The sequence below is a fragment of the Vicia villosa genome, unplaced genomic scaffold (assembly GCF_029867415.1).
Source record: "Vicia villosa cultivar HV-30 ecotype Madison, WI unplaced genomic scaffold, Vvil1.0 ctg.000745F_1_1, whole genome shotgun sequence".
In the NCBI taxonomy this organism is placed as follows: Eukaryota; Viridiplantae; Streptophyta; class Magnoliopsida; order Fabales; family Fabaceae; genus Vicia; species Vicia villosa.
The window spans coordinates 629,677-654,045 of record NW_026705334.1 but is presented as its reverse complement, the minus strand read 5'-3'; the positions used below and the strand labels follow the sequence as shown (position 1 = coordinate 654,045).

At 37.2% G+C, this 24,369-nt stretch overlaps 2 protein-coding genes and 1 non-coding gene across 5 annotated transcripts; 2 read left to right on the top strand and 1 right to left on the bottom strand.

The window, feature by feature from the left end:
• Nucleotides 1-3,495: 3,495 nt before the first annotated feature.
• On the bottom strand, nt 3,496-3,577 carry TRNAS-GCU (transfer RNA serine (anticodon GCU)). The gene has a single exon. It is a non-coding gene; the product is annotated as a tRNA-Ser (tRNA).
• A 92-nt stretch (nt 3,578-3,669) lies between these two features.
• LOC131630849 (E3 ubiquitin-protein ligase RING1-like) lies at nt 3,670-7,103 on the top strand. 3 transcript variants are annotated; one of them, XM_058901594.1, is made up of 2 exons: nt 3,670-4,603; nt 6,147-6,771. In XM_058901594.1, the coding sequence occupies exon 1, from the start codon at nt 3,879-3,881 to the stop codon at nt 4,584-4,586; it is 708 nt and encodes a 235-aa protein (XP_058757577.1). In that variant the 5' UTR covers nt 3,670-3,878; the 3' UTR covers nt 4,587-4,603; nt 6,147-6,771. The 3 variants fall into 3 exon arrangements, with proteins under 3 accessions (XP_058757577.1, XP_058757576.1, XP_058757575.1); XM_058901593.1 differs by having other exon boundaries at nt 6,139-6,771; XM_058901592.1 differs by lacking the exon at nt 6,147-6,771 and adding an exon at nt 6,813-7,103 and having other exon boundaries at nt 3,671-4,603.
• A 1,262-nt stretch (nt 7,104-8,365) lies between these two features.
• LOC131630866 (uncharacterized) lies at nt 8,366-9,001 on the top strand. Its single transcript, XM_058901609.1, has one exon. It carries the CDS (start codon nt 8,545-8,547, stop codon nt 8,788-8,790), a length of 246 nt encoding a protein of 81 aa, XP_058757592.1. The 5' UTR covers nt 8,366-8,544; the 3' UTR covers nt 8,791-9,001.
• The last annotated feature ends 15,368 nt before the right edge of the window (nt 9,002-24,369 follow it).

The window sequence follows — 24,369 nt, the reverse complement described above, 5'->3', positions numbered from 1 at the left end:
GGATGCGGGAGAAGTAGGAGATGATCCAGCTCTGAAACAGAAACACGATAATGTATTAAAAATAAATACGAAACATAAATAAATAAATAAATACGATAATGTATTAAAATAAAACGTACCGTAAGCAGTGTGCAGGATCCGACCAACTGCCTCGTCCTCTAGTTGGAGGCCTCATTCAGCTTCTGGTAGAGGTATGCCAGAGTAGCTGCCCCCAGTTCCACTGGTGAACGGTATCCAGGTCCATGAAGTAGCGGAGGTAGGTCACATCGACGTACCTGGCACTCTTGTCCACAAAGCATGCAGCGCCTACCACATGCATGTACCAGCACCGAAGAGCGCAGCCGCGGTGATACTCTGTGAACAGCTCGTTACCCGCACCCTCAGCCTCGGCAGCCGCGTCCAGATGATGCTCAAAATAAGTGCTCAGTGTGGTGAACCGGACATGAGGCCCAGAAGTCGTGGCGCACTCATAGTGAGCAACCTCGTGCTCCATGCCCAAGTAGAGCATCATCCACTCAATGGCCTCCATCCTCTGGATCTTGGAGTGGGTCAACAGCGGCCCCCTAATCGACAGGTGCAGAAGACACTGCACGTCGTGCAAGGTGATCGTCATCTCCCCAACCGGCAAGTGGAAAGAGGACGTCTCCTTGTGCCAGCGCTCCACAAATGCCCCCTGCATGCCGGTGCTGATCGTGGTGTACCCCGTCATGCAGAGCCCGCTGAGCCCTGAACCTCGCACATGGTCGTTAAACCACTCAGCTGCTGGTTTAAACAGACCGAAAATCTTGCGGGCGTGGTTGACCATTTTCAGTGGCTCTCTCTCCTGTTACAAAAAAAACAAATAAGCGACATATATTAAATAAGCGGACATATATTAAATAAGCGACAAATAAACGGTTAGATTATAAAATATGGTGACAAATAAACGGTTAAATTAAAAAAATACCTCTCCCTCCCAGATCCGCCGAGCGACGTGATCGTGGTAGTGAATCAGCACGGAAGTGTCAAAGGGCCCTCCCGGATAGCCATCCTCCTACTCATCATCCTCCCCGGCTGGAGGGTCAACCTCCGGTACACCCTCCGGCTCGTAGTATGGCACTGGCACCTCCTCCTCCTCCTCCTCCTCCTCTCGCTGGCGGGAAGAAGATACCCGAGCCAGCCGACTCGTAGATCCTGAAGCAGATGTACCCTCTCCCACGTCCACGGGAACTCACACACGGCGTCCCCGGCCCTGCCCCCGTCCCTGGGTCGACGCCAGCTGCACCGCCGCCCGCTCGCGTCTAGCCGACGCAGTCTGAGACTCTCTCCCCTGTCTGATGCGTGCTGGTTGGTTGCCTGACATGTTCCTGTAAACAATTGAAATCGATTAATATGCGAGACAAAAGAAGAAACAAAAATAATTGAAATTCTGATACAGTTCGGAAGTTCATTTCCGAAAACTGGGATGGAGGTGTTTTCGGAAATGAACTTCCGAAACACCCCTGCGATGAGGTTTTCTGCAACTCCCATGGCAGACCCCAAAACCAAACATCAAACCTATGTCTACACATTCTAAACATCCTAAATATCAGTATAAACCTAACCTAATACATTTTTTGCTATTTGTAAACACCCTAATATACATTTTAATCATAGATCTTAAAATCAAAATGCTTACCGATTGAATGGATTTGAGGACTTTTGAATGTAATAGAGCAAGTAGTTGGAGCCTTTGAGGTAGCTTGGAACTGGTTTGCACAAAAATCTCTTGGGGTGTGAGTTTGGAAGAAGATTAGGGTAAATGATTAGGGGGAGGGGGCTGTTTTGCTTAATCTGCAAAACGCGCAGTATTTCGGAAATGAACTTCCGAAATGGTGTTTTCGGAAGTACATTTCCGAAATAAGTCAAATTGTTTTAAATAAAAGGCGCTTTCGGAGATGCATCTCCGAAAACACCTTTTTCCTGCATTTCGGAAGTTCATTTCCGAAGTCAGGGGTATTCTGGGTTTTTCACCAGAGGTGAGCTAGAAGGTTGGGAGGTGGCCAAAGAAATTCTCTATAAAATTATTTCAATGTTGGTATCTCCTTCTTCAATATCAAAATCATCTGCAACAAAATTAACCGCAACCGAAACATCTTTATTTTTATTTTTATTTTATTTTTTTATTTTTTTTATTTTTTATTTTAATTTTTCAATAAAATAATTAAAATGATGTTGTTTTAAGTTTTTAAAATTAAAAAATTAAAAATGCATTTAAACTACCGATTTTCCCGTTTTACCGGTTTACACCGGTTCATACCGATTTAATGACATATCCAATTCAACAATCGAACCAGACCAACTACCTGGTCGATTTCGGTTCAACCGATCTGACCGGCCGGTCCGGTCCGGTTTTCAAAACACCGGTTGAAATCCACTTGTTCAAAATGATAGTAGTAAATAATTTAGTTAGCACTGAACTCTGAGTTTATAAGCACTATTCCCACTAAAATGATTAGGCCAACAACTAACTCTTCCTCTCAAAGTGTATTTGAATATAAGTTGAATTGCTGCCTCTTCCCATTTCACACCCCTTCAATTATTGTTAGTCAAAACTAAAAATGAAAAATTTTAAAATTTAATTTAATTTTATAATTTTATAAATTCTTAAATAAATAATAATATTAAAAATAATTTTATAAAATTAAACTATAAAACAAGTTTGATTTTTTTCAAATCTTACAAACTAAAAAACAAATTTACAAAATCAAATCAAACATACTTTTAAAATCATATGTTTTTGGATTTTTTCTCTCATTTCTTTTAGAATTTAATGGTTATACACTGACAGTGTAAAAAAGTTTTACACTGTTATCTAATTAGAATTTAACATTTTGCCATGTTAGATAATTTTTTTTAAAATTTTAGTTTAACTTGTTCTAATTCATGATCCTTATTGATTGATATATAAAACTATTTTACAACTGTTAGTGCATATCCAATTTTTTCTTTTTTTATCTATTTCTTTCCTAACTCTAACTCTCTATCTTTCTCTTGATTAAAAAGTTATTTTACTTTAAGGAAAGATAAGAAAATTAAAAAAAAAGAGTTATGAGAAAAATTTAAAAAATTACTTAAAATATTTAGTGAAACGCTATAAAATATATTTTTTTTCAAAAGATTATTATGTATATGTAATTTTAAAAGAGAAACTTAAACAGAATAATTAGTCAATTAAAATAACTCAAACTAAAAAAATATTATCTCAATCCATAATTAAATTGTGGTATCCGTATTCCGTACGACTCATAGGTTAATTTAATAAAACTAAAATAAAAAATACTACAAATATAGTACTCTATTTATAAACATTAAATACTCAGTCAAGCCTAAAAATAAATGCTGCAATGCGTGCACTGAACCTATTCATTTTTGTTCATTTCATTCAATGAATTAATTGTCCCTGACTTTGCTGTACAGATTTGAATAACGTACTACAGAAACAAAACAAAATGAAGCAAAATAAAAAAAATAATTCGTCGCCTGAGAGATTCGAACTCTCGCGGGGAAACCCCATGTACTTAGCAGGCACACGCCTTAACCACTCGGCCAAAGCGACGCTGTTGATTCTCCAAACTATCAAGATAAAATTATAACTAAAACTGTAAAATAAACAATAGTGAAGTTAAGTTGATCTTTCTCTTTCTCTCTCTCATTGCAGTTACAGAACGTACCAAATGAAAGCAAACAAAAAAAGCGATAAACGAACCACCCACTGATGCCAACACCTTCGGTGCCTGTGGGTCCCATTTTATCTCTCTTTCTTAATCTCCACTTTCCATTCCTCACACTTCCCTCACCGACGCACACACATTCACAATCCTTCCAATTCAACTCCAACCCCAACCCACTCCACCGCCATGACGACGGCGCCTCCACCAACGCCGCCGCCACTCGAACTCAAAACCTACTGGTGCCACGAATGCGACATGAGCGTCTCTCTCACTTCCTCCCCCTCTCCCTCTCCTCTCCTCTGCCCTCAATGTCACACCCATTTCCTCGAACTCATGGACTCCCCTTTCTCCCAAAACGACGCCGATTCGTTTCTCCCTTCTTCCTCCCTCTTCGACGTCGTTTTCCAAGACGCGCTTTTACTACTCGCACCTCCTCCCTCTAAAACCCGCACAGAAACAATCATTCCTATAATAACCGTTACGCAAACTCTTCTTTCCTTACTCGATCCAAACGGCGTCGTTTTATGCGCGGTTTGTAAGGATTCTATTTCCGTTGACGAAGAAGCGAAACAGCTTCCTTGTGATCATCTTTACCACTCCGATTGTATTACTCCATGGCTTCGTCTTCGATCTTCTTGTCCTCTCTGTCGATTCAGAATCTCAGAGGATGAAGATGAAGATGAAAATGATGAGGAAGATGTTAATGGTGCTGATATGATGAGGGAGATGATGGCGCGGATGTCGGAGTTGTCGGAGGATGATTTCTATGGCCTGAGAATGACTCTCAATTACATTGCTTCCCGGCATGAACTTCTTCATTCTAATGCTTCTGGCGGCGGTGATAATCATGATGCGAGTAGTGAAGTTGGTGGAGATGTAGATGGAGGATCTTGATGCTGGAATTCTTTGAGGTATGTTTATCATTTTGTCATGAATCACTGTGATTTGTGAATCTAGAATTTTGGTCTTTGAAGAATTTTGGTCTTTAAAGAGTGCTGCTAACTGTGTTGATGTGCTTGTATGTGTCTGCTAGGGCCTAGGGGTATCTTAAGTAGTATTGATTTAAGACGGTTGATTCCATAGTCCATGAAAACTCCTTATAGTATTATACTTAATCTATGAAGTACAAACATCGGAAACATGATACGGACACTAAGACATTGACACCGGTAATAATTTGAGATATTGACACTGGTAATAATTTGAAAAAGTGAATAAATTAAACATAATGTTAAATGTTGGTATCAGCTTCGGACACACTTTGTTTTAGAGGTGTCTTGATCTGATTGTTAACAGACTTGAGCTCCTTTAACAAATTCTTGTTTATGAAGAAAATTTGTTTGGCAGGAGATTACTCACTTTGTGTGACATTAGATTTTCAAACAGAAAATAGTCTCTGGTGGATAGTTTGTAACTATATTGTAGATTTTGATGTTGTTTATGCTTTTTCTGTAAGTTGATGTTTAAGCATGCTAGATTCATGAATGGCTGGTGAAATTTTAAACATAGGTTATTCTTTGCTTTTCTTTTAACTTGAATTTGTTCATGGAAGCGATATTGAGAGTAATTTTTAAGTTTCTTGGTTCCACTGTCTGTAAACATGAGTACATGACAAATCCGTTAAATTGAGGTCTGGTTAGTTTTGTTCAATATTTTCATGAAGAGAGAATATGTGTATATAGACTTAGTACATGTTTGGTTACACATTGGAGAGAATACAACGTATGTCGTAGAGGTCAAAAGCAAATTGCCTGATTTAGAAGGTTGTTTGACTCTTGGTTTCGAAATCGATTTTCCATTGTAGATTGATTCAGATATAAGCAACTATGTGTAGCTTTTCATTTATTACTGTATTGAATCTATTCTCATTAAAAATGATATATTCTAGTTTCTCAACTTTTACCTTTAATAAAAGGAATCAGCTACCCGTTTGTGCTCTATGTCATGCCACCATTTTGGATTCCAATAACTTTTGATAGTCCAAGAAAAATGTACTTCAGCGTTGAAAGTTGAGAAAGGAAGGGAGAAAGGCATTACAAATTAAACTTAAAATAAAGAGCGATAAAAATATTCGTAAAACAAAAATTGCTGCAATGTTTTCATTTGAAACCACAAGTTGCAATTGAAACAAGGAGATTTGATTGCATCTTTCTTAGCCTTTAATCATCCTCTCGTGTTGAGCAGTAAAACCTTTTATCTCTAGGTTAGAAGAGAAGAGAGATTGGGCTCCAAAGGTCCATTTAATAATATTTTAATAAATAAATTAACATAAAATATAAGAATATAATTATAACAAAAATTAAATAATATATATTTATGTATTTTTTAATACCATTTTAGTAATTATACGCTTAAAGACAAAATTTTGTTTAAAACTATCCAAATATGTATGCAAATATAATCACTTCACTTCTAATTGGTTTTGTTAAGCCAGCTTAGTTGGTAGCTGTGCAGGGACATCAGGTGTAGGGGCTAAGCACCTTTGGGTTAGTGGCTTAAGAAGAATTTCATAGGAAACAAAGACGAGGATGAAAGGAAAATATTGAAGCATGGGGTTGACTAGTTTTTCATGAATATATTTGTAGTGTTATCAGCAGCTTGCATATATATAAATGTAAAAACTTTTTGTTATCATCATTTTGTATTGGATCATATGCATTTCATTCGTTCAAGCCAAAACGATAAGAGTGTTCGGTGATTTATTGCTTGATTCAAGATTGTCAAAACTGAACTCTTGCTATGTTGTATTTTTGCCTTAAAAATGACTAGATTTTATGTTTAATTGTTAGGTGGAAACATTGAGCCTTACTTCATTTTGTTGAAATATTAATTTGGTTGGAGAAGGGTAGGACACCACAACCAATTTTATTAGATATAGTAATAGAATGCAATATGCATTAGTCTATTCTGTGTCATTAGTTATGTTATATAACTAGTTATTTGGTTGGGCCATTATGGCTATTTAATATTTGATGCAGAGTAGTTAGTACGAATGTCTTATATGGAATAATGTGACTACTCCACTAGTGTCACTTTTACTAGTCATCCATATTCTATTCTTTAAAAAGCCCTTCTTTTAGTTGTGAATTAATATTATCTATTTCTGATATTCAATTGCAGGTATATAGTGTACTAAAAGAATATTGAAGTTGTATCACCATAGAAGATCGTCTTATCAAGTGTAAATCTGCACCGACAATTATGCTTCTTCTGTTTTTCCCTTCTTTTTTAGGAACTCCAACTAGCTAGTTGTAGTGTTATAGCTAGAAATACAATAAATTGATGCAATGCACAAGTGCTGTGCATTTCTCTTCCCATTCTCCACTCTGTATGTTGGTCCTTGAAACTGGACTCTCTTAAACCAAATTCTCATCCATCTTAGTCAATAAAATCATTGTAGTATTCAGCTCCCATTTATGTTCTGTCTGTATTGCTGAAGTGGAATTTTTCCACAGAAACATTTTGTTAGCTGTTTTTTTTTTGTTTGCTTTATACTATTAGATAATATTACTTCCTGCCAACATTACATTGCTGATGTTCGTGCAGGATTGTTGACAGATTGCATCATCTGAGTGTTGCTGTGTAACATGCAAGAGCCTTTAAATACATTGTTCTGTCAGAATTAACTTGTCTGGTGGGATTTGCAGAGTTTTTTTAGCTAGATGTTTAAGGAATTTCTCTACCTTAATTAACTTTATTCCGTGACGTCCCCCATAAGGCATTTTGAATGGTTTTATTTTCTTAATAAAGAAGTTTCCAATCCAGCCAAAATGGTTCATTTGAGAACCTGGCCGCCAATTTCATAATTGTATGACACGTATGGTCATTATTACTCACTATCAATAACAGAATCAGATCATTCAGATGGAACTTTACTCGTGTAGTAAAAGTCACGTTATTTGTTTCTTTCAATCAACTTAATTAACTTAATTGGAAATCCATATTTGATTTTTGCAAAGAATTTTACATTTTAGGACATTAAAAGTAATTAAAATATATTTTCTACCATCCACTTTATGGCTTAATTAACTGTAGACAGTTAAATTAACAACCTCTAACCAACTGCTTAAAAAAATACCTTTAACCAACTACACTTAAAGCAGTTGATCAAGTCTCACAAAGTATAGGTAAAATAAAAAGTACTACTAGTATAACTCAATTATTTATTCAATTTGTTTGTTCTATTGACCCCCAAGGTGGGTAGGTTATTTAATTACCATAGGTGTCACTATCACACATGACAACAAACTTTATTTTGTCATGCGATGGCTAAGCAAATTAGAAATGTCTTAATTTCCATATATCAAATAATCAATTACTAGTAAATACAATAATCTTAAGGTGATATATGAGACCAAGTGGATTAAAACAATGAGTCAGCACTTTCAATTCCGTGACGCCAAATTGACCAACATTATACTCCTAGGAAAGTTCCTTCTAACTTGTCAACAACAAGCAATCCAACTCGTTCAATTATTTCTCCCTTGTAAAATTAAATTGCATTTCATCATAGCCACTAAAATCTTGACACGTCTACAATTTTAGCACCCTTCTGGATAACATTGAACCTTCCACCTCAATCCCAACGTGAAATTAACAAGTCAAAACCTCATGCAATAATAATTTAATCATTTCCTTACTTTTCCAAACTTTGGTCCAACATGTGCTTCTACCTATAATCATCTATAAAAAGGACTTCTCCATGCAAATTATTTCAATTTAACAATACTCATTTCATCACCAAAACATTTCTCTCGTTCTACCTTTCTTTCATACATAGATTCAAGTAATCGTTAAAGAATATATATAGTTTGTTACATTAATTTGTGGTCACACAAACTTTGTTCAAAAGATGGATAGTTCCTTAGGTGACATGTTGGTTAAGGTGGTTGTGTTCTTCCTAGTCCAAGCTTTGGTGTACCTTATCCTTTCAAATTCATCAAACATATTCTCCAAGGATATCAAGAGATCAAACAGCTTCAGGCCGGCGCGTTCCCTCAGTATTCGCCGGATGTTGGCTTTGCTTTCCGATTTTCCTCCAGAAGGAGAACCTTCTCCTTCTACAAAGAGTCCTCAATCACAAGCTACTCAAAATTAGAATCAGTATTGTATCATGTCAAATTTGTAAATTATTTATCTTATTGTGAGTATAGAGAGGCTGTTACAAAATTAGTTAAACAGTAATAGCTCAATTATTGATTTGGGGGTGTTAAATTCTTTTATTCATTTGTTTTTTTATTTTAGAAAATAAACTAGGATGTAATATATTTATGAATGGAATTGGATTGATATTTACTTTTTATTAAGAACTCTGATTGTGGTCCATACGGTTGCTTGTTAGAATTGAATATGCAACTTAAAAAGTTGTATATCACTACACATATACGTAACTTATTGGTATTTGGCGATATGTGATTTTATTAATTTTGAAAATGCACATTGTTGAAAAGCCCAAATATCATACAGGTCGAGTTACTTGAGTTGGCAAAATCTTAGCCTAATACTTTTTTCATGCAAATTTTCAAGAAGTAAAACCAGAGGGTGAATGTACAAATTGATAGGTGGAACTGTAATAATAGTTTAAAGTTATATTTAATTAACATTTTGGCCCGAAACTGTAACACACATGTTTTACGTTGCAATCCGGTAAAGACTTTCTCAATTTCACTCGGTTTGAGTGTTGCAATATTCATAGCGATCGGGAAAATTAACCACAATTTCTTTTTTATCCTAAAACCATGAATAAAGGTTGTTCCGGACCGCTCATAAGGCCCAAAGGCGTGGAAGTCCAAAAATGATTAAAGTTTTGATAGTTGGCGCAGATCATGTAGGTTTCTTTTTCCCACCTAGCATGAAATCTCTCTCGCGTGCTCTATCCTATCCGTCCAGATTGATCTGATGGCAAACTGCATAACGCCCCCTCATTGCACGCGTTTGGTTGCGAACCAATTCTTCTAGTTCCAAAAGAGAGCACGTTATTTTTCAAGTATTCAAATCCTTTTTCATTCAAATTTCACTTCTCATTTTTTTTACTGACTTAAGCGTTGAAGTATTAATTTACAAATCAATCTCTTTTCTACCGAATTAGAAGCTGCAAACCACAGTAACAAACTGTGTACGTATTCACTCTTTCCGATCATCTCTAGTTTTAGTGCGGAACAAAGGTATCGACACTTTCTATACCATTTTGTCTTTTCGTGTTATGGAACTGTTTTTTATAAACGGTAACAGGTAAACATAAAAGGTTCTTCGGTAAAATAAAAATATAACGATCTATCTAAATATTCTGCATCAAAGAATGTAAACATAGGTTTTATGAATGGTTCGGGTTTTATGATGCAATGAATGCGAATAGAATTGTTGTTGCTCGCGGTCGAGATTCAACTTTTGCTTTAGTTGAAAACTCCTTTGCAGTGAGGCCTCACCTTTCAACCTGGTTTGCATGATTAATCAGATCCATGATCAATACAAGTTTGCTGTTAAGTGAAGAAACAAAATGGAAAAGAAATTCATTTATTGTTAGATCACCTATTGGTTCAGTTACTCAACATGGTTTGATATGCTGTTTGGATCTTGGTTTTGATTTGGCTCTGGTATGGATGATTTTCCTATTTCTGTCATTTTTCAGGTATGTATTGGTTTACACTTTTAGCTATCTTTTCTTGTTAATTGAGAATTTGAGATAATATTACTGATGTTACTCCATCTGTTATTGCAAATGGATCTCATTGAAGTGTTGTGAAGTCATCTGTGGTGTTAACTTAGAAAACAAGGTAGACATCTCCAAAGCATTTGATACTTGAACTGGAATTTCCTTCCTAAGGTCCTAAAAGATTTTGGGTTTAGTGAGAAATTTTTTCATTGGATTAATGTTATTCTTCATTCAGCAACCATGTCTATATGCCTATCAATGGCATGCATATAGGTAATTGGATATTATTAAACCTTCCATGGTACCTTGATGATTAAGAAACAAATGGACAAATGCTTTGCACCTCACTAGATCCATGTAATATACGGCCACTAACATTTTTAGGGAAGGATATCCGTGACAGATAGAGTTGCAATCATTGAGTTGAAAGTTCAAAATTTCTTGGTAGGATGTTGATAGAGTAAGGATTATGATTAATTAGAAATATAATTTATATTATTATTTAATTTGTAATGTTTTTTAGAATATTCTTAGAACCTTAAAATATTATTGAGGTGGACTTTAATTAGTTATTGGGCCTTTAGTTACTATCCACTACTACTATATGTAGTCATTGAGAGATGACAAAAATAATCAATGAAATCAAAAGTTATCTTTTATCATTATTTTCTAGCCTAGTTTTATTTGTCTTGTAGTTTTAGAGCTTTTATTAACTTTGTTAGGGTTCTTGAATTTGCATCCTAACAATTGGTGCTTTCATCCATGTACTCAAATCCTCCTATGGATTATTCTTATCATACACCTTCATATCATCCATGGAGTATTCCTCCTACCTATCCCACAAATCTCTCTTTTACATCTCCTACCACATCTTCATTTCCATCTTTTTCATGGGAACTTTTTACACCTTGTTACACTCATGTTGGATCATCATCACCAACACTACGCCAAATTTGTCTTTTAGCAGCACCCCTACGAAAACGCTTTTAGGAAAAAGTGTTGCTATAGGTTTCGCTAAAAACAAAACTAAAAATGAAGGGAAAAAAGCGCTGCTATAGGGGGTCCTACGAAAGCGCTTTTAAAAAGCGCTGGATAGGGCTGGTTACCAAAGTGCTTTATAGAAGCGCTACTATAGGGCTGGTTACCAAAGCGCTTTTAGAAGCGCTGGTAAAGGGATAGGTTATGTAACACCCTTACTAACCCCGCGGCAATTTAAAACAATCATTCAGAGTACATGAAATAAGGGTGCCACAATTCACAATAATTAAACATCATTCAGTCATGTCATGCATTCACTGAGGTAATCATCATAAATTAAAACGTTTCATGTTAACACAGCGGAAATTTATCAAAAACGGACTAAGTTTAACATCTTTAAAACTTATCCTTCAAAACATCAAAACATAACTAGAGTCATAATCATAAACTCTAAACAATCGCGTCCACAGTGTTACAACTATCAGAGCATGACACCTGACGCTACTAAACTACTGACTCATGAGCTAATCCTCACCGAGTCGAACAACCGCTATCCTCAATCTGAAAATGACAACATGTAAGGGTGAGTCTCATCATAATTAACAAATGTTATAAGGTTATAAAGCAATAACACATCACAGTTGTATCATTCACCCAATTGTTTCATAAACAGACATTCAAAACAATCAAACAACAATCAACACATCATCAACATTTACAACACTGGAATGCATCCAATCATGTTATAAGTTATGCATATGTATGAACTGACACTATGCATGTGGTACCAACATCATCATATGGGAGTAACCCATGACCGATCCAACATCATCCAAGATACGGCCCTGCCAGCACAGATTCCACACAATGGGAATCATGCCCTTCACTGATCTAACACACCCTTATGGATACAGTATCATCAATGAACATGAATGAATGCAACATATACAACATACTTATACCATCATCATCATCAATCATCAACATCATCATCATCATTCAAGTATGTTCATATATATTAACATCATTCAATCACAATTCCATCATCATCATATACAAAACATACACGTATTTGCATCAATCATCATACTCAATAAGAATAGCATACATGTATTTTCATCATTCTAAAAACCAATCAATCATCATCACATAGATTAGTCTATAAGGTTCGTTTAGCTCGAAACGGCGCATCAAACGGACCAACAGTTAAAAAGTAATGCATCTTTGAACTTTCAAAAATATCTCAAAACACCAACAGCACGCGGCGCCATCACCAGTTCGCGGCGCGAACTGAGCGATCCAAGAATCCTTGGCTCTCTGCCAAGCTGTTCGCGGCGCAAACATCTGCACGCGGCGCGAAACGAGAAAAAGTTACGCCTTCGCGGCGCGAACACAGATACGCGGCGCGACCTGAGCGTATCACAACTTCTTGGCATTCTGCCCACCTGTTCGCGGCGCCAACCCTATGCACGCGGCGCGAACCGGCGATTTCAGAAACCCCAACCTGCAGAAAACAGCATTCTATACATTCCAAACTCATCCAATTCATATCAGTACGAACCTAGGGAAATAGAATGCACAAACAACACGAAAAACACCTCATAATACATCGATTACACATCAATTGAGATCATAACAACATAAATATCATGGATTCAATTATAGGATCAAACATCACACAATTGGACTCAATCCCTAAACCTGTCATATGACTTAATCGACCCGAATTCTACATCTATTCAGTATTATCAACCCCTAACCCGATAATAGATGATAATTAGACAAGTCTCCCCTTACCTTAGCCAAATCCTTGGATGGGTCTGCTTCCTCTTTGATCCTCTTTCACGTTCTTCAGCTCCTCTTCTCACAACTTCTTGTTTTTCACGTTCTAACTCTTTCTCCTCTGGTTTTTCCTTTATTTTATGAAAAACATAAAATTAGAAATGGGCTCCCTCACACTTACACCCCCATATTACTTATTCCGCCATAAGGCCCAACAACTTAACATTTTATTTTTCTTTCCACATAACTCCAATAAAATGCTAATTCAAATTAATTAATTTAAAATTAAATTAAACTAATTAAATTAGAAATTTTGGGATGTTACAACTCTCCCCCACTAAAGAGTTTTCGTCCTCGAAAACATACCTCAAGCAAATAGTTCCGGATAGGAATCTTTCATCTGGCTTTCTAACTCCCAAGTGACGTTTCCATCAGCTGGTCCTCCTCAAGCTACTCTGACTAAAGCTATTTCCTTGCCCCGCAATTGCTTCAGTCTTCTATCTTCAATCCTCACAGGTAACATTTCAACGGTCAAGTTATCTTTCACCTGTACATCATCTACCTGAATCACATGAGATGGATCCGCGACGTACTTCCTCAACTGCGATACATGAAATACGTCATGCAAGTTTGCAAGCATCGGCGGAAAGGCAATACGATAAGCTACTTCTTCCACTTTTTCGGAAACTTGGAATGGTCCAATAAAACGCGGAGTCAACTTCTTTGACTTCAAAGCTCGACCAATACCCGTCATATGAGTAACCTTCATAAACACATGATCTCCCTCTTGAACTCAAGTGTCTTCCTCCTTTTATCATAATAACTCTTTTGACGACTCTGAGAAGCTTTCATCTTCTCTTGAATCATCTTAATCTTCTCCGTAGTCTGTTGTACAATTTCTGGTCCAATCACAACACTCTCACCAGCTTCGTACCAACACAATGGAGTTCTACATCTCCTACCATACAATGCCTCAAACGGAGCCATACCTATACTCGAATGAAAACTGTTGTTGTAGGTAAATTCAATCAAAGGCAGATAACTATCCCAAGCACCTCCTTTTTCTAACACACAAGCACGTAACAAGTCTTCTAACGACTGAATTGTCCTCTCAGTCTGTCCATCCGTCTGCGGATGATAAGCAGAACTCAGTCTCAGCTTAGTACCCAAAGCCTTCTGCAAACCTTCCCAGAACTTAGACGTAAATCTCGGATCTCTGTCTGACACGATACTCGAAGGAATACCATGTAGACTAACTATCTTCTCAATATACAATTGAGCCAGCTTTTCCATCGGATAATCCATTCTTACCGGTATGAAATGTGCAGACTTCGTCAACCTGTCTACCACGACCCAGATAGCTTCACAATTCTTAACAGTTCTCGGCAAACCCGAAACAAAATCCATTGATATGCTATCCCATTTCCACTCAGGAATAAACATCGGTTGCATAAATCCAGATGGCTTCTGATGTTCAACCTTTGACTTCTGACAAGTCAAACAGGAATACACAAACTCAGCAATTTCTTTCTTCATTCCAGGCCACCAAAATAGCTTTCTCAAATCATGATACATCTTGGTAGCACCAGGATGAATACTTAATCTACTACGGTGTCCTTCTTCTAAAATATTTCTTCGGAGTTCAGCAACATCAGGAACACAAACTCTGTCTCCAGACCTCAGTATACCATTCTCGTCAACTCTGAATTCACCGCTCTTGCCTTGGTTAATCAAAGTCAACTTGTCGACTAATTCGACATCAGCCTTCTGGCCCTCTCTGATCTCTTCAAGAATACCACTGGTCAGCTTCAGCATTCCCAACTTAACACTAGTAGGAGTACCTTCACATACCAAACTCAAGTCTCTGAATTGTTCAATCAAATCCAATTCCTTCACCATTAGCATAGACATATGCAAGGTCTTCCTACTCAATGCATCAGCAACAACGTTTGCTCTACCCGGATGGTAATTCAAACCAAAATCGTAATCTTTCAAAAATTCTAACCACCTTCTCTGCCTCATATTCAGTTCTTTCTGGTCAAAGAGATATTTCAGACTCTTATGATCACTGAACACCTCAAATCTCGAACCATACAGATAATGTCGCCACAATTTCAAAACAAACACTACTGCTGCCAACTCTAAATCGTGAGTCGGATAATTCCTTTCATGCACTTTGAGTTGTCTCGACGCGTACGCGACCACTTGTTGGTTCTGCATCAGTACTCCACCTAAACCCATCAACGAAGCATCACAATAAACCACAAATGATTCTGTCGGATTCGGCAAAATCAAAATAGGAGCACTAGTCAACCTCTTCTTCAGCTCTTGGAATCCTTCCTCGCATTTTACATCCCAAATAAAAGCCTGACCCTTTCTGGTTAATTTAGTTAACGGCAATGCTAACTTTGAAAATCCTTCAATGAACTTCCTGTAATAACCTGCAAGACCAAGAAAACTACGAATCTCTGACACTGACTTCGGCGCTTCCCACTGAGATACAGCCTCTATCTTAGTAGGATCGACAGCAATACCATTCTTAGAAATTACATGTCCAAGAAAATTGACCTCTTTTAACCAAAATTCACACTTCGACAGTTTGGCAAAAAGTTGCTTCTCTTTTAACAACTCCAACACAATTCTGAGATGTTCTGCATGTTCTTCCTCACTCTTAGAATATATTAGGATATCATCTACAAACACCACCACGAACTTATCGAGATAAGGATGAAATATCCTATTCATATACTCCATAAATACACCAGGTGCGTTAGTAACTCCAAACGGCATTACCGAATACTCATAATGTCCATACCTTGTTCTGAAAGCGGTCTTCTGAATATCATCGTCTTTCACACGAATCTGGTGATACCCAGACCTCAGATCAATTTTGCTAAACACACTCGCTCCAACCAACTGATCCATCAAATCATCAATCCTCGGCAAGGGATACCGATTCTTGATAGTAACCTTGTTCAGTTGTCTGTAATCCACACACAACCTCATTGAACCCTCCTTCTTCTTCACTAGCAACACAGGTGCACCCCACGGAGAAACGCTAGGACGAATGAACTTCTTCTCAAGTAATTCTTCCAACTGCTTCTTCAGTTCAGTCAACTCAGACGGTGACATACGATACGGTGTCACTGACACTGGACTAGTTCCCGGAATTAAATCAATGGAAAACTCTACTTCTCTTTCTAGCGGTAATTCATTCACTTCTTCCGGAAAAACTTCTGGAAATTCACACACCACAGGTAATTCGCTATTCGCCACTTTTTCTTTCACATTCAGCAATGCGAACAACATAAACACTGTTGCACCATCCTTGATAGCTTCATCCACTTGTCTAGCCGTCATCTCCAGATCATCAGAATGAACTCCTTCAGGAAAGATTACTGTCTTCGAAAAACAGTTGATGTGAACACGGTTAAATTCTAACCAGTTCATCCCCAAGATTACATCGAGTTGTTTCAACGGAAGGCACACTAAGTCCATTCCGAATTCCCTACCAAAAATGTCAACCGGAAAATTCAAGCATGCAGACGAAGTAGTTACTGAACCCGACGCCGGAGTATCAATAACCATGCTTCCATTTATTTCAGATAGTTCCAAATTCAACCTCTTAGCACAATCCAAAGAAATAAAAGAATGAGTTGCTCCAGCATCAATAATCGCAACTAAAGGTGTGCCATGAATAAAACACGTACCTTTAATTAGTCTATCCTCCGGAGTGGTTTCTGATCCAGACAAAGCAAAGACCTTTCCTCCAGCTTGGTTCTTCTTCGGTTTAGGACACTGTGGGCTAATGTGACCCTCTTCACCACAATTGTAACAAGTCACAATCTTCTTCTTACAATCAGCGGCAACATGACCCACTTCTTCACACTTGAAGCACTTCTTCTGATTCAGCTTGCACTCATTCCTACGGTGCCCGACCTCACCACAGTTATAGCACCTGACAAAAGCACTAGAGTCTCCCCCACTAGGCTTCTTCCAACCACCAGTCTTTGGATTACCTCTACCATATGGCTTACCCTTATCCATAGGCTTCTTCCCTTTTCTGTCAACTAACTTGCGAGAGTGAGATGACTTCAGCTTGAGATTATCTTCCTCGAAGATCCTACTACAGTCCACCAAGTCTACAAATCTCCGGATTCTCTGATATCTGATACCCTGCTTAATCTCATCACGGAGACCGTTCTCGAACTTGATGCATTTCGAGAATTCACTAGCTTCATCGTTGTTGTAGTGAACGTAGTACTTCGCCAACTCAACGAACTTCGAAGCATACTCTGGTACTGTCATGCTACCTTGGACTAGTTCCAGAGATTCAATTTCCTTTCGACCTCTTACGTCTTCAGGAAAGTACCTTCTCAAAAATTCCCTCTTGAACACATCCCAAGAAATAGCCACACCATCAGCTTCCAGTTCAGTCCTGGTAGTCATCCACCAGTCGTCAGCTTCTTCAGACAACATGTGAGTGCCATATCTCACCTTCAGATCTTCAGCACAATCGATGACTCTGAAGATTCTCTCGATCTCCTTAAGCCACTTCTGAGCACCTTCGGGATCATGCGTGCCCTTGAACAATGGAGGATTGTTCCTCTGAAAACTGTTCAGCTGCCTGTCAGCACCAATCGCAGCTCCATTGGCATTTCCTCCCAGCACACCAGCAATCATGCCCAGAGCCTCAGCGATAGCATCGTCGTTTCTTCCTCCTCTTCCAGCCATTGTTCTGCTTAAATCACAACCAATTTAATCAGAACAGAAGTATCGACAGTTAACTCTTACTAGTCGCATACACAGGAAACAAAACTGACACTAAGACTCTGGTCATAACGACCGACTATGCTCTGATACCACTATTGTAACACCCCTTACTAACCCCACGGCAATTTAAAACAATCTTTCAGAGTACATGAAATAAGGGTGCCACAATTCACAATAATTAAACATCATTCAGTCATGTCATGCATTCACTAAGGTAATCATCATAAATTAAAACGTTTCATGTTAACACAGCGGAAATTTATCAAAAACGGACTAAGTTTAACATCTTTAAAACTTATCCTTCAAAACATCAAAACATAACTAGAGTCATAATCATAAACTCTAAACAATCGCGTCCCCAGTGTTACAACTATCAGAGCATGACACCTGACGCTACTAAACTACTGACTCATGAGCTAATCCTCACCGAGTCGAACAGCCGCTATCCTCAATCTGAAAATGACAACATGTAAGGGTGAGTCTCATCATAATTAACAAATGTTATAAGGTTATAAAGCAATAACACATCACAGTTGTATCATTCACCCAATTGTTTCATAAACAGACATTCAAAACAATCAAACAACAATCAACACATCATCAACATTTACAACACTGGAATGCATCCAATCATGTTATAAATTATGCATATGTATGAACTGACACTATGCATGTGGTACCAACATCATCATATGGGAGTAACCCATGACCGATCCAACATCATCCAAGATACGGCCCTGCCAGCACAGATTCCACACAATGGGAATCATGCCCTTCACTGATCTAACACACCCTTATGGATACAGTATCATCAATGAACATGAATGAATGCAACATATACAACATACTTATACCATCATCATCATCAATCATCAACATCATCATCATCATTCAAGTATGTTCATATATATTAACATCATTCAATCACAATTCCATCATCATCATATACAAAACATACACGTATTTGCATCAATCATCATACTCAATAAGAATAGCATACATAGATTAGTCTATAAGGTTCGTTTAGCTCGAAACGGCGCATCAAACGGACCAACAGTTAAAAAGTAATGCATCTTTGAACTTTCAAAAATATCTCAAAACACCAACAGCACGCGGCGCCATCACCAGTTCGCGGTGCGAACTGAGCGATCCAAGAATCCTTGGCTCTCTGCCAAGCTGTTCGCGGCGCAAACATCTGCACGCGGCGCGAAACGAGAAAAAGTTACGCCTTCGCGGCGCGAACACAGATACGCGGCGCGACCTGAGCGTATCACAACTTCTTGGCATTCTGCCCACCTGTTCGCGGCGCCAACCCTATGCACGCGGCGCGAACCGGCGATTTCAGAAACCCCAACCTGCAGAAAATAACATTCTATACATTCCAAACTCATCCAATTCATACCAGTACGAACCTAGGGAAATAGAATGCACAAACAACACGAAAAACACCTCATAATACATCGATTACACATCAATTGAGATCATAACAACATAAATATCATGGATTCAATTATAGGATCAAACATCACACAATTGGACTCAATCCCTAAACCTGTCATATGACTCAATCGACCCGAATTCTACATCTATTCAGTATTATCAACCCCTAACCCGATAATAGATGATAATTAGACAAGTCCCCCCTTACCTTAGCCAAATCCTTGGATGGGTCTTCTTCCTCTTTGATCCTCTTTCACGTTCTTCAGCTCCTTTTCTCACAACTTCTTGTTTTTCACGTTCTAACTCTTTCTCCTCTGGTTTTTCCTTTATTTTATGAAAAACATAAAATTAGAAATGGGCTCCCTCACACTTACACCCCCATATTACTTATTCCGCCATAAGGCCCAACAACTTAACATTTTATTTTTCTTTCCACATAACTCCAATAAAATGCTAATTCAAATTAATTAATTTAAAATTAAATTAAACTAATTAAATTAGAAATTTTGGGATGTTACAACTCTCCCCCACTAAAGAGTTTTCGTCCTCGAAAACATACCTCAAGCAAATAGTTCCGGATAGGAATCTTTCATCTGGCTTTCTAACTCCCAGGTGACGTTTCCATCAGCTGGTCCTCCCCAAGCTACTCTGACTAAAGCTATTTCCTTGCCCCGCAATTGCTTCTCCACAAAAATCTCTGCCTTCCACGAAATCGATTCTGAATTTCGATGATACTGTCACCATAGTAACTAGTTTACGTTGATTCCATCTCTGTAAACCGCGAAGACGGTGTCAGTTCCCCAACTTGACTTGACTGTCGTTCGTATTTCGCATCTCCATAATCAAAATTCAAGGTAAGCTGTTCTTCAATTCGTCTTCTCCTTCACCGCCTCACAAATCTCTTCGTCTTCTCCTTCACTTCGCGGCTGAGTACAGAACAACGACAAAAACGGAACGGGTACAAGGTGGGATAGGCCACTGTTTCCACTATTCTATAGACTAACAGAAACCCCCGCCTCCGTTGACCTGTTTGACCACCACTATCACACTTCTTCTTCTCTCTTCGTGAGTCGATTTCACATTCCCTCTACTACTGTACTAGCATTACTGTTAATTTTTATTCTATGTTATTTAAGAAATTGTCAGTGAAACTGGTTGAAGATTAAGAAATTGTGTTTAGGATGGTTGTGATGAATAGGCCTGGTAGTGAAACTGGTTTAAGATTGAGGAGGAAAGCTGTTTTTGAAGTGAGAATTCTTAGTGTTGAGATGAAGAAAACAAATATTAATGTTAGAATTGCATCTGCTATAGTTGATTTAATCACACCCATTTTGAAAATAGTTTAGGCTTTGTGTGTTGATCGCGACTTTACGTGTCTATTAATCTAATGTCTGCAAGTACACAGTCGTGTCATTTTAAAAGATATCGAATCCACATGGACTATGAATCGACCTACCGTTATCTAAGGTTACTATGTAAAGCTAACGCAAAAAATACGTGAGTTGTTTCTAAAGGGGAACTAAAAATCTTTATTCTAAGAAATATAATAATAAGCGGATATCAGTATGTATTTCGTCTAACTTAGGTGATCCGAAGTTCCATTGGCTACAGTTCTCATTTAATTAAAAATCTCTATTAACTCTGTCATTTAAAAGTCCTCCTCTCAAACTCTCGCTCTGTTGATTTAGACTACTATCCTAACTCTTAACGTACGCTCTCACTGTCCCATTAGATTTAGAAAAGCTTTTTGAAAACATCACGGTTGATAAAATGCTCATTTCATGAAGAGGTTATTTACTTAAATCTCCTAGTCTCAAACTCTCGCTCTGTTGACTCGGATCATGCTAGTATTCCCTAACGTACGCTCTCGCTGTCCCGTGTCGAGTTTAAAAACACTTTTTGAAAATAAATAAATTCTAATTAGTTTTAATACGTTATCGTTGTCCTTAAAACTAATGTTCTATGTCTACTATCCAGTTAAAGATCTCAAACTCTTGCTCTGTTGATTTTAACCTTTATCAGTTCTAAAATCTCAAACTCTCGCTCTATTGATTTTATAACTTTAGCTAATTAAATTAGACACAAAACCAGAAAGGAGTGATTTTTAATAAAACATATTTAAGCCAGTTTATTTCGAATCCCTACGGTTAAATTACTTTACATACCGATATCTTAATTAAATTAGCCAGACATATTGATACGGTTAAACATGCATAAATAAATTCGATTCATAACTTTAGGCATATTAATTGTCATACAATATATCATGCAACAAAATAATAATTAAAGCGGTAAATAGAAACCTGTATAATGTAAATCTGAATTAAATAAAACTTGAATCTTCGAGTACTTGAACTTCCACCACAGGTCGGTTGGATCGTTCTTCAGAAATTATTCGGCGTAAATTAAACAAGGAAATAAAACTAAATCTAACGTAAGGTTAGATCTGTTGAAGGTTCACAACAATTTCCGGTGTAGAAATTGTTGTGAGAAAAGAACAAAGGAAACAAAAATGCTAAGTAAAATGCTAGAAAGGAAATTGATTGGAAGCTATGAAAACAAGAAAAAATAATTATGGTGCAAAAACTCGGACCCTGATAGTGAATTATCAGTTCCCTTTTATAGCTGAGTAGTAACGGTCATTTTCTCCCACGCTGTGCCTTTTCTTCCGGATTTTACGTACCCTATTTTGACTGAGTTGGAGACGTGCGTATGCACTCTTGAACTTGACTTGGCAAACACTTGGAGACGTGCGTCTCAAGTGGAGATCTTTTAGGAAGCATGGAGACGGGCGTCTCCTCTTTAGTGACGTGGCAACGAGTCCTTGGAGACGGGCGTCTCCCTTTGAGTAGTGGGAGTTTCAGCTCCCGCGTGGGCTGGGCTTCCACTATGTCTTTTGGGTCTTGTATGTTTGCACCTCCAGATTTCTTTTGCTCCTCTTTTCACTTCTCTTTAATAAATATGAATCGATTTTGCTCTGTTTCTTCTTCTTTTCACAAATATGCTCGTGCAGACTCATTACCTGAAACAAAGGAAAATACCCGCATAATACCAGAATAAAATAACATAACTAAATGAAAATGCTAATAATATTTATGGAAATTAAGCTATATATATCATATAAATTTGTGTTATCAAACTCCCCCATACTTGAACCTTTGCTTGTACTCAAGCAAATAATCAGATGAATAAAATAACATAATTAAATAAAAATGCTAATAATATTTATGGAAATTAAGCTAAATATATCATATAAATTTGTGGCATGATGATTCATTAATCTGATGGGTGCTGATGAGTTTTAAGAAAATCACACCACAATTTTATGAGGTTGCAGCACAAGTTAAATAGACCAATTCTTCATTGTTTGCATCCTAAGATAGTGTCATGTTCTTCTTTGATCACGGGAAAAATTTAGCAAATAATTTGATAGAATTGTGCAGCGATGCTTCATTAATCTAATGCGTCGTGCTGAATTTTAGGAAAATCACGTCACAATTTAATGAGGCCCCAACATGATTTAAACAAAATAACTCTTTGTTGTTTGCACCTGCAGAGTCACACCGCGTTCCTCCCTGATGCTTGCAGAATGAAAGATAAATAATCATGAGTACCAAGAGCTATGAGCAAACCAATTAAGAGAGTTGAATGAAAAATAAGACAAGTTGATTCTCTTGATTGAATTTCTACGAGAGTAAACTCTACTGATTAAATTTGAAATAATATTTTGTTAAAATGGCATCAAACTTTCTTTTGTGTAATGTGGACAAAATACATTTTGGTTCTCTTGGGTTTTCAATTGGACTATATTTAGATCTAGTTCAGATCAAATGACTCACTATTAAACATAAATATTACACATTATATTATAGAGATGCTCTTAGAGACGCACACGCGTAAATTAGATGATTACATCATTTTTAATTGAAGCTATAATTATTCTTATACATGTGTCTATCTTTTCTATCGTCGATTTAGGTCAATTTTGATAATCAATCAAAAGTATTTATATTTTTGCAAATATATCATCCTTCAACGGAGCTATCATTCTTCTCATCAGTAACATCATCTCTCCGATTATCGATTAAGGTCAATTTTGATAACCAATCAAAAGTATTTATGTTTAAGGATTCAATTGTAGTTATGACACGGTCAAAATGATGATAAACAAACAGATCAAGTACCTGATCATAGGATTCAAATTTCAAAGAGTACAATTGATAGCTCTTTGTAGAACACAATGTAGGCCACATTGCATATGATAGTAACCGTGACTGACACAATCTTTAATTACTACTCACGTGCAAAACAGAAGGGACCACCACTTCCACACGTGCACATGGTATACTGCAAGAATATTTGCAAACTAGGACACACAAAACTCTCGTGTGCATAGCTGATTTTCATAAACACAACAGAAATTCTATTTAGGCAAATTTTTGGGTACACCTTTTCCACTTCTTTCAGAGTTTATACACATTTTTGGTCATGCTGTCACATTCAAAATCTTCACTTTATCAGAGATAAATCATGGAGAGAGTACATTCATTAATTGCTTCCATTATTAATGACTCATTAGTTAATGATTAGTACATTCATTAAATCGATGAGCCATTGAGATTAATGTGTTTTTTAGACGCATTAGTGGTAATAACATTTAAAAACACACACTCTGTGAGAATTAAATAGAGATTTAAATTTGTCGTTCAACTTAGTAATATCGGCTTTTGTTAAAGGTTAATGTATATCTCAATGCACTGCTTGTATTTAGTTGTCAAGATCTCCATATAGTCATAGGGGTGTTCAAAACCAAACCAACCCAATAGAAAACCGCAAACCAAACCAAACCAAATCGAAACTGCAAAAAACCGCATTCGATTCAGATTAGTTTGAGTCATTTTTTAACAAAACTGCACAGTTTGGTTCGGTTTGCGGTTTGTATTTTATAACCGAACCAAACCGAATCAAACCGCATTATGTTACAACCTAACTTTTATTTAACTCACATTCAACCTAAACTTAAACCTATTATACTTTAGTTTTATGATTACG

Excerpts from the sequence above, each read along its gene's own strand:
- LOC131630849 (XM_058901592.1), top strand. The coding sequence starts at position 3,879 with ATGACGACGGCGCCTCCACCAACGCCGCCGCCACTCGAACTCAAAACC.
- LOC131630866 (XM_058901609.1), top strand. The coding sequence starts at position 8,545 with ATGGATAGTTCCTTAGGTGACATGTTGGTTAAGGTGGTTGTGTTCTTC.